The following is a 13633-nucleotide window of genomic DNA, read 5'->3' as shown; positions in this document are numbered from 1 at the left end:
AGGCGGCATGCCTCTGAATACCAGTCGCTTGCAATCTCAAGTGAGGAGAAGGCTATCGCACTCAAGTCCTGCTTCCCAGATGCCTGTCTTGAACCCCTGGCCTACCTGGCAGCAAGTCAGTATATCAAGTCCAAACCCACACGAGCAAAGCCCAAAGGTCAGGAAACACAGTCCAGGATCAATCCAAGTAGTCAGGTCTGAAAGTCCAGAGTCTGGATACAGTCCAAAGTCAAACCCAAAGCACAGTCCCATAGAGGCCCAGGAGCATCCACGTTAAGGTCCTTCAACATGGGCAGCTGAACAGACACAGCACCTCTGCTCTGCTTCCCTTTTGTACTGTGCATGCTGGTTGCAGCACCTGGGCTTGATGAGGCATGTGACCCTCACCTGTTCTGAGCCTACTCCAGCTGAGGAATCACACATCTCCTCCCAGAGTTGGGAGCCCCACCTGGCCAGCTAGGGAGCTAGGCTGTGGGCCCTTGCCTGCCTCAGCCTCCTAGAGCGTCCCTCACGGTGCTCCCTATGCCTCACAGCCTGCCATGTTTGTGGGAACAGGGGCCCCTCTGGCTCTGGTGAAGGGTCCTGTTGCTCTGGTTTCTGTGCACTGACCTCCATCCCCTCGCCATCCTCTGCCACCCTAAGAATACTTCCTTCCCCATCCCCTGCTTGCCCCAGTGTGTCCCAGTCCCGACTATACCCCTAACCAGGTTCCTCTTCTTCTTCTTCCTCCTCCTCCTCCTCCTCCTCCTCCTCCTCCCTATCATCCTACCAGTTCATGACAAGGCCTTCTGTTGGCCATTGTGAGAACAGAATGCTGACTAGGAGGGCCTTTGGTCGCATCCAACAAACGTCTTCTTAGGTTCTTAATTCAAAGAGCTGATAATGCCCATTAAAGGCCTTTATGGTATGGAAAAGTTATATAACTGAAATATTACCTTCCACCACATGAACCTGCCTATTTGTTAAAAATATTGTTGGTGTCCCTTTTATATTGATCTGTTCAGCTAGGACTAGGAAGAAGGCTTTATTTCATAGCCCCAGTGAGGTGCTGGGTCTCTTTCTTGAGACAGCTTGACCTTGACCCCTTTATGATGAACTTCTGCCATATGCCGAGGTCATTTCTCCCTTATTGGCAAAGCCTTTGAACAATGTGTTTGTCAGTCCTGTTTTAAGCTGCCGTGCCAATGATCTTTTAAAGCCGATGCCTTTTGCTGTGTTTTTATTGAGAACGGTGCTGCATGGCACACACAGCTCCATCTTCCAGCAGAGGAAAATGGCCAGGGGCTAAGGTGCAACATCCAGCACCTGCCACTTGAGGCAGTCACCTCACTCTCTCTGCCTAATGGTAGGGGTGGCTCTGAGCTAGATAGACCAATGGTTTGACTCGGTATAGGACAGCTTCCGATGTATATGTGTATATGTCTGTGCATCTGTGTGTCTCTCTAAGCATGCAGTGCATACATATACAGTGGCACCTCTGGTTGCGAACGGGATCCGTTCCGGAGCCCTGTTCGCAACCTGAAGCGCCGTATCTGTGCATGTGCGCAGTGCAATTTGGCGCTTTTGCACATGCACAAAGCGTGATTTAGTCCCAGATTTACAGAAGCCATCTGCATTTCTGATTTGATCCCAGAATGTCCTGCTTTTCCTTAAAGGTAAAGGTACCCCTGACCGTTAGGTCCAGTCGCGGACGACTCGGGTTACGGCACTCATCTCGCTTTATTGGCTGAGGGAGCTGGCGTACAACTTCCAGGTCATATGGCCAGCATGACCAAGCCGCTTCTGGCGAACCAGAGCAGCGCACGGAAACACCATTTACCTTCCCGCCAGAGTGGTACCTATTTATCTACTTGCACTTTGACGTGCTTTCAAACTGCTAGGTTGGCAGGAGCAGGGACCGAATTACGGGAGCTCACCCCGTCACGGGGATTCAAACCGCCAACCTTCTGATTGGCAAGCCCTAGGCTCTGTGGTTTAGACCACAACGCCACCTGCGTCGCTGCTTTTCCTTAGGACATCCATATTTTCATCTAATAAATGTTGGAGCGTATGGTAGTTTGTCCCTATTTTCATTGGTGAAATGTTGGAGGGCTATGGAGTTATGCGACCTCCAAGCCAAGGAGATAAGTAACTATACAAACTTTAGAGAACATCTGAAGGCAGCCCTGCATAGGGAAGTTTTTTTAATGTTTAATGTTTTATTATGTTTTTATTTATGTTGGAAACCGTCCAGAGTGGGTGGGGAAACCCAGTCAGATGAGTGGGCTATTATTACAGTGTTGTTGTTGTTGTTGTTGATATTATTATTGCCTAGGGCTTGCCGATCAGAAGGTCGTGGTTCGAATCCCCACAACGGGGTGAGCTCCCGTTGCTTGGTCCCTGCTCCTGCCAACCTAGCAGTTTGAAAGCACGTCAAGTGCAAGTAGATAAATAGGTGGGATGGTAAATGGCGGGAAGGTAAACAGCGTTTCTGTGTGCTGCTCTGGTTCGCCAGAAGCAGCTTAGTCATGCTTGCCACATGACTCGGAAGCTGTCTGCGGACAAACACTGGCTCCCTTGGCCAGTAAAGCGAGATGAGTGCCGCAACCCCAGAGTCATCTGCGACTGGACCTAACGGTCAGGGGTCCCTTTACCTTTACCTTTATTTTCATTGGAGAAATATTGGAGGGTATGCATTTGCTCACAAGTGGAATGGCTATGGCTTAAAATGAATAAGCAAACGCATTGGACCATGTGAGTGCAAATCAGTAACAAATGTACATCCTTGTGCAAAAACTGACTGATCAGAAAGGCTGTAAGAGTTAGCCCACCCTTTCGTCCTGTTTTATTTACGAGGACCTTTTTGCTAAGCTCTGAAAAATGTAAATCACTCCCTTTGTTCTTGGATATAGAACAAACTCCTTTATACCATCTTCTCTTATGAAATTATCTTCAAAGAATTCCTCTTACTTTCTTCCTCCTCTGACACTTGGCCCCTGTTATTGTTTGAAGGCAGATTGGAATCACACGATTAAAATTGCACAGTTCTGACATCATTTTATTTTTTCATTTCCTCAGTGGAAATGTCAAGGGAAAAAAATACTCTATAATTATACTTCAGACAAGTCTATAATTACTTTCAATTAAATTTTGGCCCTTAATGTTTGAATGATTTGACCACAGTTTGAATTCCATAATCTGATAAGCTTTCCCCCCCACATTTCAAAGTTTGCTTGTACTAGAAAGTGCATGTGTGTGAAGAACTCAAAGCCTCAATACTGTTAAATGAAGTAACTGCTAAAATTAAGGGACAGGCAAATTACTTTAGCTTTCTCTGAAAGGCCTCCTCCTCCTCCTCCTCCTCCTCCTCATTATTATTATTAGTGGTAGTTGTTGTTGTTGTTGTTGCTATTGTTAAGGAACAACAGTCCATAATACTGTGCTTGTTTATTTTGTCCCACTGAGTTCTATAGGGCTTATTCCCTAGTAAGTATATATGAGTTTGTCCTAATAGAATGATCCTATCCACAAATTATGCCAATTTAGCAGGATAAGATCACTTCTGAGTTCCCATTTGCTGGCAAAGTACAGCATTAAATCAAGCAGAAAAAATAAACCCGTAGGAATATTCTTGGGCCCATGGGACACTAGTGGTAGTGTTAAATCTACAGCTGTGAAGCATAACCACAAAGGGGAAAAGTAGATTAGATGCAAGTAGATGCACTTACTTGCATCACCAAGAAGACAACAGAGAATACACATTTGCATAAAATGTTCATGTGCAAGTTGCTATGTATAGATGCAAATTTTTAAATAATTACTATAATTTAAATAGAAATATAATACGTCACACTCAATACAATACACTCAAGAAGGATCGCCCATGCCTGGTACCTATAACCACTTGAGTCATCTGGATTATAATATGTTATGAAACAGTTCTTTCATTTTTAATGCATATGGTCAGCTGCAGATGTTGAAGCTCGTGGGAGAAAATGGTCAATATTATTGTGTCTTCGGATATACATCACTTTGCAGTTTCCATGCTTGTTTACCTGGAAAGCTTATAGGATTTATAAAAGCACACAAAAGTTTTTAATGCTTGAAGTTCAGTTGTGTTTTTATATTATGTTGGAAGCTGCCCAGAATGGCTGGGGCAACCCAGTCAGATAGACAGGGTTAAATAGATAAATAAATAAAATGGACAGAGAGCAGGACCAAGCAATGCTGTAGTGATATCAGAAAAGAGGAAGGGTGGATGATACAATATTCAGGTTGTGGCTGTCTATGAGGATTGTGTATTCTAGTAGACCACTATTACAATTTCCATATTGCTCATCAGACACATCTGTTAAAGCTTTTCCACTAAGCGAAGTGTTTTTCTTTAAAAGAAAAAAAAAAAAGAGTATTTGAGTATTACAGAAAATCACCTTCAAAGGTGCAGGAAGACCTATGGTATGTGGGCAGCAGCAGGAATTTTCCCAGAGCTACATAAATACTTCCAAAAACTAAACAAGCATTCTTAACTAGCATCAGAGAACACCTTGATATCTGAATTGTTTCCTATGAGGCAGCCATCACTCCTCCCTCAGAAAAGTCTGGCAGAAAAAGCTTAAAAACAAACCCTGAAGCTAGATCATGGGTGTTTCACCCTAACTTTCTATACCTAATTGACTACTAGATCTGCTTTCTTAAACGCCAATCACTGCCATGGCTTCACTCATTGGCTAAAAACTCTGAAGGGTGGGAGCAGGCTAGCTTCTTAGCATATTGGGTTCTTCTACAAATACTAGGAGGGGGGGAGACTTTCTCTTTGTATTTTAAAATGGAGCTAGGAATCTGGGAATCATACTTCATTTCTCCCTTTCCCTGCCCTGTGGATGCCTAAGCAATGGCGCTCCTGGTGAGAGCGATCAGCTTGTTAGCAGTGACTTGAATAATGCAGATGGAGTCCAGAGAGAAAAGAAACTGATAATACTTAACCTGATAAACTGAACATAAACAGTACATGATATGAGGAGAAATAAAAAGAGAGATGGTAGAGATGGCAAAATTAACAGTGAATATTAGAGGTCGCTCTAATCAAGAAATAATAAAGGAATGGGAAAGAGTAAAAGAATACATGACCATATCTTGTTCCGGAATTGATATTCTGGCTAATTTGGAGTAAATCGTACAGGGGAAATAAAGAGAGATTTGGAAAAGATGGAATAAGGATATTGGTTGTAGCAACACGATTATAGAAGATAATGTTAGGTATTGAATAAATAAAATCACGCATGAGTGAGGGGGAGTGGAGGGGGTGGGATAAGGGGATTTAATAATTCCATTGTTTTTATTGTATGGCTGTATGTTGGTATGTGTGCTTCTGCTTTTTGTTTGTAAAGATTTGAATTCAAATAAATGTTATTTTAAAAATAGAGGTTTTGTCTTACTTAATAGGCCTTGTTCAGAGCAGAGTTAGATATTCAACAACTACTCACAGGGAAAGACTCCCTCAGAAACACAAAGCCAACCAGAACTTGTGTTACCTCAGCAAGGCTCATGTCAGGCTGACCAGGCAACACCATCCTTGGCTGGCTGACTAACAATTAACAACATTAACCATTAGGATACTAACTGAATGGTCCTTGCTACTGCAGTTCCAGCACAGCCTAACTGATCTGGTTGTTATAGATAAACCCAACCAGTTCTGCCAACCAGTTCATCTCCTTCCTTCCTCCCAAATCCATATCTGAACTCAGGTGGATACCTTGGTCTGTTTCTGTACTCCATGGAAGGCATTTAGGCTGTAGTAACCAGTCCCCTTGTTCCTTGCTATTTATTTATGCCATTTGTAGAGGGTTTGTGCTGGCTATCAGTCCACAACAGCTGGCTATGCAGGCACTTGCAAGCCAAAATGCACAGCAGTCTTCACTCTCTGCCTGGAAAAATCACAATCAATGCATTCAGTACAACAGTAACTATTTTGTGTGCTGATTGCGTTATGAAGACAGAAACCGAAATGGCAGATGAATCATTGTTTAAAAATATGATGCAAATAAAATAGGCTCCCTTGACACTTGTGTAATAACTCCAATTTCATTAAATGATCCAGACTCTAACTGCAGGGATTATTTAAATAAAAAGATTGTGTATATTTAGTAGGAAAGATCTCCTTATGAGTTTGCAAACAGGTTTTAGAGGTTTTTATTGTTTGGGATTTAAAGTGTGTGTGTGTGTGTGTGTGTGTGTGTGTGTGTGTGTGTGTTTACACAATGGCCACTTTATGCTCATCTTAATGAAGCAGTGGACAAATTGTTCCATCTTACGCTGTGTCCACACTGACACCCTCCTGCCCCAGTTAATTCCTTAATAATGTGTTCCTTTTTCTTTATTTCCTTTGTTCTCTTTCTTTCCTGTGCCTACCTAAGGGCATCTCCACAAGCTGCAGTTGCTGCTGGAAAAGACTGGCATTAAGCACCGGCGTTTCCAGCAAGCACATCAAGTACAGAACTAGAGGCACACCTATCTCGTCTCTTTTTCAGTTGAGCATGTGAAGTGCACACATCATACACGGAGGAAGGACTGCAGCTCAGTGTTAGAACATCTGCTTTGCATGCAGAAGGTCCCAGCTTCAGTCCCCCACATTTCCAGGTAGGAAGGGGGGGGGTGTCCCCTGCCTGAAACCCTGGAGGAATGCTGCCAGTCAGTGTAGGCAATACTGAGCTAGATGGGCCAATGGCCTGACTCATTATAAGGCAGCGTCCTGTGTCCCATGTGCAGATGAATTTTTAACCAGCTATCTACACAGGATGAGGAATCCTGGCCCAAGCAGGTTTCCCAGAAATAATAACAGCAATATATGCTTCCATTTCCATGCCCATATGGGAGGCATTGTTTTATAAAGTACTGTATACACACACAGCACACACAACACACACATGCATACTTCCACAAACCAAGATTTGCAGTGCATAATATAGGTAAAGGGACCCCTGACCATTAGGTCCAGTCGCGGACGACTCTGGGGTTGCGGCGCTCATCTCGCTTTACTGGCCGAGGGAGCCGGCGTACAGCTTCTGGGTCATGTGGCCAGCATGACTAAGCTGCTTCTGGCGAACCATAGCAGCGCATGGAAATGCCTTTTACCTTCCTGCAGGAGCGGTACCTATTTATCTACTTGCACTGCATGCTTTCAAACTGCTAGGTTGGCAGGAGTAGGGGCGGAGCAACGGGAGCTCACCCCATTGCGGGGATTCGAACCGCTGACCTTCTGATCGGCAAGCCCTAGGCTCTGTGGTTTAACCCACAGCGCCACCCACGTCCCTGCAGTGCATAATATAGTATAGCATTTATTACAATTCACTGGCAAGGGGTGGTGTAGTTGTTAGTAATGTATACAGTCGTACCTTGGAAGTCGAACAGAATCCGTTCCGGAAGTCCGTCCAACTTCCAAAACGTTCAAAAACCAAATTGCGGCTACTGATTGGCGTCAGGAAGCTCCTGCAGCCAATCAGAAGCCCCGTCAGATGTTCGGGTTCTAGAAGAACATTTGCGAACTGGAATAATCACTTCCGGGTTTGCGGCGTTCGGGAGCTAAAATGTCCAATCTCCAGGGCATTTGGGATCCAAAGTACGACTGTACTAAACTTTGGTTAGTGAGACCTGGATTCCTTTTGGAAATGCAAACGATCTTGCAATGAAATGTTACAATTTAAGCTGCTAGCATGAAGCTGAGACCCCATCAAAGAAAAGGAGAGAAGTATCCAGACTCTGCTTGATAACCTTCCATATACTCTGCCTTATGTGCCACAGATAATGGTGAAACTTGAAAGTCTTGTTATAACTTTATTCATTGGTCAGAAAAAGGAGAGTCAGTCAATTATCCTGGCATTTTGGGAGATGATATCATCCCGATCTGAAAAAAAAAGCCTTACAGAGCTGTTCTCCCAGTTCCATCCCCCTTCTACTATACCACTTGGTGAAGTAATTACTGTATTTTTAGTGTCACCTTTTCATTGACTTAAAACTCTTATGGGCTGTACCAGGATTAGTACTACAATAGTAATAAGGAGACACCCACTGATATCACTCCATAGAAATAGCAAACCAAAGAGAGCTTCAGTTTGGTTCTTACTGTTCCCAACGACATTCCAGGACACATTAATTCTCATTGTGATAGCATGAATAGCTTCTCTCTCCCTTATTTTTCCAGATGTTAAATATGTACACAGGAAGCTGCCTTAAGACTACTGGTCCATCTCACTCAGTGTTGTCTACACTGACTGGCAGCAGCTCTCCATGATTTCAGACATGGTGCCTCTCCCAGCCCTATTTTCTGGAGATGCCAGGGTTTGAACCAGATGCTCTATCACTGCTGCTTAGCATTGGTTATGTTCATGTATTATGCACTACTATGCTATTATCTATCACCCTGTATTGCTTATTATTATAAATTGTTTTAAATTTTCATGTTGTACAGATTATGGATACATATGTGTATTACGTTCAATGTTGTAAACCGCCCTGTGGTCTTTTGACGAAGGATGGTGTATGTGTATATATATATATATATATATATATATATATATATATATATATATATATAATAAATTGATACAGTATATTGATGTTGCTCTAGACAGGTTGCAAGAACCAGAAAGTGTCTGAAGTAAGAGCTAAATATAAAATATTGGCTACCTGGGCGAACAATTGACTGCCCGTTATTAGCAAAGCAGAGAGTTATGGGATTAATAAAATGCTTGGAAGTGGAAGTCAGGAAATCATCATGATCTCAGTGTGTAGTCATAGAGCAGGTCACGGTGATCAGAGAGACATGCAGCTTCCATTTAGGACTCGTGCATGAAACAATAATCCCTCTCCCCCACTGCCCTTGGCTAATATTTCAATGTGTTTTATAATTGCTATATATATATATATATAGAGAGAGAGAGAGAGAGAGAGAGAGAGAGATGGCATTTTGGCTGCTTTAAAAATATTGTTGCACATCACTCCAAGTGCCTCTTGAGGGACAGAGCAGGTAGGTTGTCAATTAATAAATTGTTAAGAAAAAGGCTATAAAGGCCTCAGGGTTCCAGCTCCCCTTTTATCGTATTGTATTAGGCACTAGGCAGGTTGAATTCAGCCAGCTGAACAGAGCAGCAGCCATACCTTTGAAGAGAAGGGGCATGGCAGATACCATCTTCCAGAGGCCTGAGAAAATGCAAAGTGTTAATGGCCCCCTGCTCCAGATGACGACCAGCCACATATCTGCATTGCAGAACATGTTCCTCAAGTCTCTTACAGCAATACTGTTTGGGGGGAAATGTGATTTATTTCCAGAGCAGGTTAGGTCCAATGCAGTTTGGATAGTTATCCCAAATGTAGTTGCTTTAATAACATGGACATCTTCTGAGTGGCTCTTGCGATGTCAATGGCGAGGAGAAATTTATTATGATTAATTAATTAAATTTATATAGCACCTGTCATCTAGGGCTGCCCTATGTCCAGAATTCCCCATAGTCCGGATATATGGTAAACCATGTTGGAAGTGCAGATTCTGGCGAATTCCTTTAAAAATAGCTCAAAAACTTCTTTTTCTTCAGATTTTGCAAAAGCTCAACAACTTTGGCCCCAAAACACAACTTTTGTGTCTGGATTTTCACTTTTTTTGAAATATGGCACCCCTACCTTCATCCAAAGATCTCAGGGTCGTTTACAACATAAAAACACATCTGAAAGTAGCCCTGTATAGGGAAGTTTTTAATGTTGGATGTTGCACTGCATTTGATGTTTTAATTTGCCACCCAGAGTGGTTGGGGCAACCCAGTCAGATGGGTGGCAAATAAATAAATAAACAAGTAAGTAAGTAAGTAAAAAAAACCCCCACTACTGCATGGTACTGGAGCAATGCTGGATTCACATGGAATGGGCAAAATAAATTTTAAAACACCTTTCCCTCAAAATTCCTGACAGCCATTTGTCAGGAATGCTTTGATGGTGTTTCCTGCTTGGCAGGGGGTTGGACTGGATGACCCTTGTGGTCTCTTCTAACTCTATGATTCTATGAAAATGTTGCCTCCAATTAATCAGGCAGTAGATTTTTTATTTTATTTTTAATGCACATGCTTATATATATAAAAAAACCTCAGGCGGCAGTTACCATCTTAGATGACTTCTCTGTTCTCCCACAACAATAGGAAAAGCATGCATGTTCTAAACACTAAGAAAGCATGCTTCTTGCTTCTGAAATATTGTTTATAGACAAATTTAATTGACGGATAAATTGACCAAAATTCATGATTAACTGATTAAATCTTATTTAATTGTATTTCATAACAACAGCAGCAGCAGGAGCAGGATGTGTCAGGTGGAGTTAATAGCTAGCTTCTTTGATTTACTCACTTAAAAGGGTAGGCAGCGAATATATATATATACAGTCAGTGGCATATTGCTATGCAAATAGGGTCTGATTGGATAGAGTGATTTTATGCTTGTAAGATCACCCAACAAAGCCCTGCCTGAGGTCAATCTGGGGCCAGTTTGTGTGAAAAAAGTAGTTGCACTGTACTTGGGAGACCTCTATAATATCAAAGTTCTTTAGAGAGCAAGAGGAACAGAAGGGCTTTTGCCAACAGCCCCAGGAGAATGTCCTGAAGACAACTTACAAGAAGAGAGTTGGCAGTGCCAGGGCAGAAAAGGAGCGAAAAGGATGGATCACTTAAAACGAACACAGGAGGGGGCTCCCTTCCTGTCATTCTCAATACATAAACACTCTTTTGATGCGGCTCCTTTCAAAGGGGGAAGAAAAAAGAGCCATGGAAGCAACAGTGTATGTTTATCTCAAAAATGCATCCCATAAAGATATTGTTTACAGCAAACCACATTTTTGAAATAGCAAAGAAACAACAACCTAACTCGTTTTGTCAGTGAAACAAGGCTGTAAAATGCAAAAGACACTTATTTGAAAACGAAAGAGGCATGGGCAAACCCAAACACCCTGTGTTGCAAAAAAAACAACAACAACACAACAACCCACTGTATTGTCTCCACGCCTTGTAAACCGCATTGAAATACAAGAGGCGGCCAAGCGCCATATAAATATTTCAAATGAATAAATAAATGCTGCTGCTGCTGCTGCCATATCCACAGCCCATGAAAATCACGTTTAAATTCTATGGTATGCCTGGCGGCGCTTTGCAAAATGCGCACAAGGGGGTCTCTGCCCCGGGCAGCTTACGTTGCCAGCAGCTTTCCTTCCGACTGGAAACGCCGCACCTGCCTTTGCAAATCTACCGGGCATCCTGAACTTAAGGAGAGGCAAGAGCCCGCTTCTCCAACTTCTATTCTCTTTCCCCCTTTCCCTCTCTCTCCCTCCCGCTCCCCCCTCGCAACTCCTCCTCCTCTTGATTGAAATGTGTTGTTAAACAAGATCCCACATAATCTCAGCAGAGGGTGTGTGTTTTTTCCCTTCTCTCTCTCCCCCCCCCCCCATGCTTCTCTCTCTCTCTCTCCCTCCTTCTGGGAAACTGCGATCCGTGCCATCGGCACTTGATTATTGTGCAAACTCCCTGTGCTGTTGCTCGCTCGCCTCTCCTCCCCCTTCCCTCCCTCCCTCTCTGTCTCCGGCTCTCTCAGTCTCCCTCTCCCTCTCCCTCTCTAATGCAACTTTTGCAGAAACCCCCCCTCCTCACACACGCCCCACCACCGACTGGCGGACAGACATGCTGAGCTGAGAGCTTAGGGGGATCCCTCGAGTCCCCCCTCCCCACCCCCCTGAAAAAAAATCCCCAAGTCCGGGGGGGAAAAAAACCTCCAGCCGCCCCCTCCCCCTCCCCACTTGACCTGTTCACTGTGCATCGAACCCCCCACCCATCCACCCCATTTCTCCCTTCCCTTCCCATTCCAACCCCCCCACCAAACCCCACATCTTCTGTTTTCGGCTTGCTGCCGGTGCGGCGTTTCTGTTTTTCTTTCTTTTTTTTAATGGGGGGGCTCGGTGGGTCTTCCGCCCCCCTCGACGGATTGAAAGCGGCAGATATGCAGGAGGCTGCTGGCCGCCTCGGCTGCTCGGAGAGACACAGGCTCAAGATGGCAGATTTCTATTGAGTTTAAAGGGGGGGGGGCTGAAATCCTGCTTCATTTATCTTTCGTTGCCATGAATAACAGACATCCTTGCACCGATGGCCCCGATGTACGAAGGTAAGGGCAGACTTCCTGGGTCTTTTTATTCCTCTTCCTGCTTAAACATCTCTCTCAGACCCAGGCTCCTATTTGTGGGGTGGGGGGGGGAGTGGGGGTTGTTGAAAGAAAAAAAGAGAAGGGGAAATCAAGCTAAAAGAAGGGGGGAGAGAGAGAAAAAAAAAATGATGACCACCGATTTGGCACCAGTAATTATTATATAGGAGTGCAATTGCTTGGAAAGGAGAGGTGTCACATAGCTCCCCTTTGTGTGGTGCGCGTGAAGTATATATCTATATCTGTATGTACGCATATATACTATTAAGACCAAATTGCCTGGGGTTTTTAAAGCGCTGCTTGCTGTCCCTTCTCCCCGCCCCCTTTTGCGATGGTCTCTTTGGTATTTCTCTTCCTCCGATGGCCGAGGGGGCTGCAAATGCAAAATGACCCCTTTCCCCAGCCGGTCGTGCTTTGCAAAAAAAAAAAAAAAGTCTTATTTCAGTGCCGGCTTGGAACAATGCAACTGACAAGGCTTTGCCGTGGAGTCGCCGGTGGTGTGTAGAATTTATATATATAAATATAATGCGTATAATAATATAATATAATGCGTGCCCACCCTCAAACAGAAATGTACTTTGATTTCCGAACTCTTCATCTTGAAGTCTTTTTATATATATATATATAAAAATACCCTAAAGGTGCCGCGGTGTGTATGGGTTTTTGTGTGTGCTTTTCTGCTGTTGTGCAAGGCTTTGCCAGGGACGCACCGTGCTTGCATAGTTTTTGAAAAAGCAGAACGAAACGGGAAAAGGATCCAGACAGGTATATTATCGAAATTACGTATCGGTGGATTTGCCCGTGTGTCGAGAGAGGCTTAAAAAGAAAAGAAAAAAAAGAACAGCAACAACGTATTTTCTTCCCCAAAGACGGCTGCGTAGTTCTTTCAGTTTCAAGCTAAAACAAACCGGGGTGAATGGGTGGGACTGAGGTTACGGAGAAGTGCATGAAGTTGGCTTGCCAGGCGCTTTCATTGGAATCGAAACAGAGGAAGGGTTGGTGGTTTCTCCACCCCCCCCCCCCGGTTTGGTGTTTTATTTTGCTTTCCCCCCCCCAACCAAAAAGTGGAATAAATAAATCAGTCCGGCTTCATCTGAATCACCTTGCGCTTTTTATAATTCAGCCCTTTCGCTTCGCCTTGGGGGTTGGCATTGATTAAAAAGCGTGACATAAATGGGGGGGGGGCAAAAAGGGATCCAGTTTGCTTATATTATTATTACTACTATTATCTATATTCAATAATGGCCTCGCCCGATCCTGTTCATTAGCAAAGAGCTGGGTTTCGCTGCAAAGCCCCGGCGAGTCTCGCTTGTCTCTCTCTGTTTTGTGCGTGAAGCAGTACTTTTTATTTTTATGATCATTATTATTCGTACGCGGAAAGAGGGCGATAAAAAAAAACTTACGGGAAACCAGCGTAATTGGGAGAGCCGGGTTT

At 43.8% G+C, this 13633-nt stretch overlaps 1 protein-coding gene across 1 annotated transcript in view; it reads left to right on the top strand.

Moving 5' to 3' along the window:
• Positions 1-12643: 12643 nt before the first annotated feature.
• Positions 12644-13633, top strand: part of HIPK2 (homeodomain interacting protein kinase 2) — a 158060-nt gene continuing 157070 nt past the window's right edge. Inside the window, 1 exon segment of the mRNA XM_033162035.1 lies at positions 12644-12695. Coding sequence (XP_033017926.1) covers positions 12659-12695 — 37 coding nt within the window. The 5' untranslated portion in view covers positions 12644-12658.

This window comes from Lacerta agilis, chromosome 10, assembly GCF_009819535.1.
Source record: "Lacerta agilis isolate rLacAgi1 chromosome 10, rLacAgi1.pri, whole genome shotgun sequence".
Taxonomy (NCBI): domain Eukaryota; kingdom Metazoa; phylum Chordata; class Lepidosauria; order Squamata; family Lacertidae; genus Lacerta; species Lacerta agilis.
The sequence above is the reverse complement of the archived record's forward strand: the minus strand, read 5'-3'. Positions and strand labels throughout refer to the sequence as shown.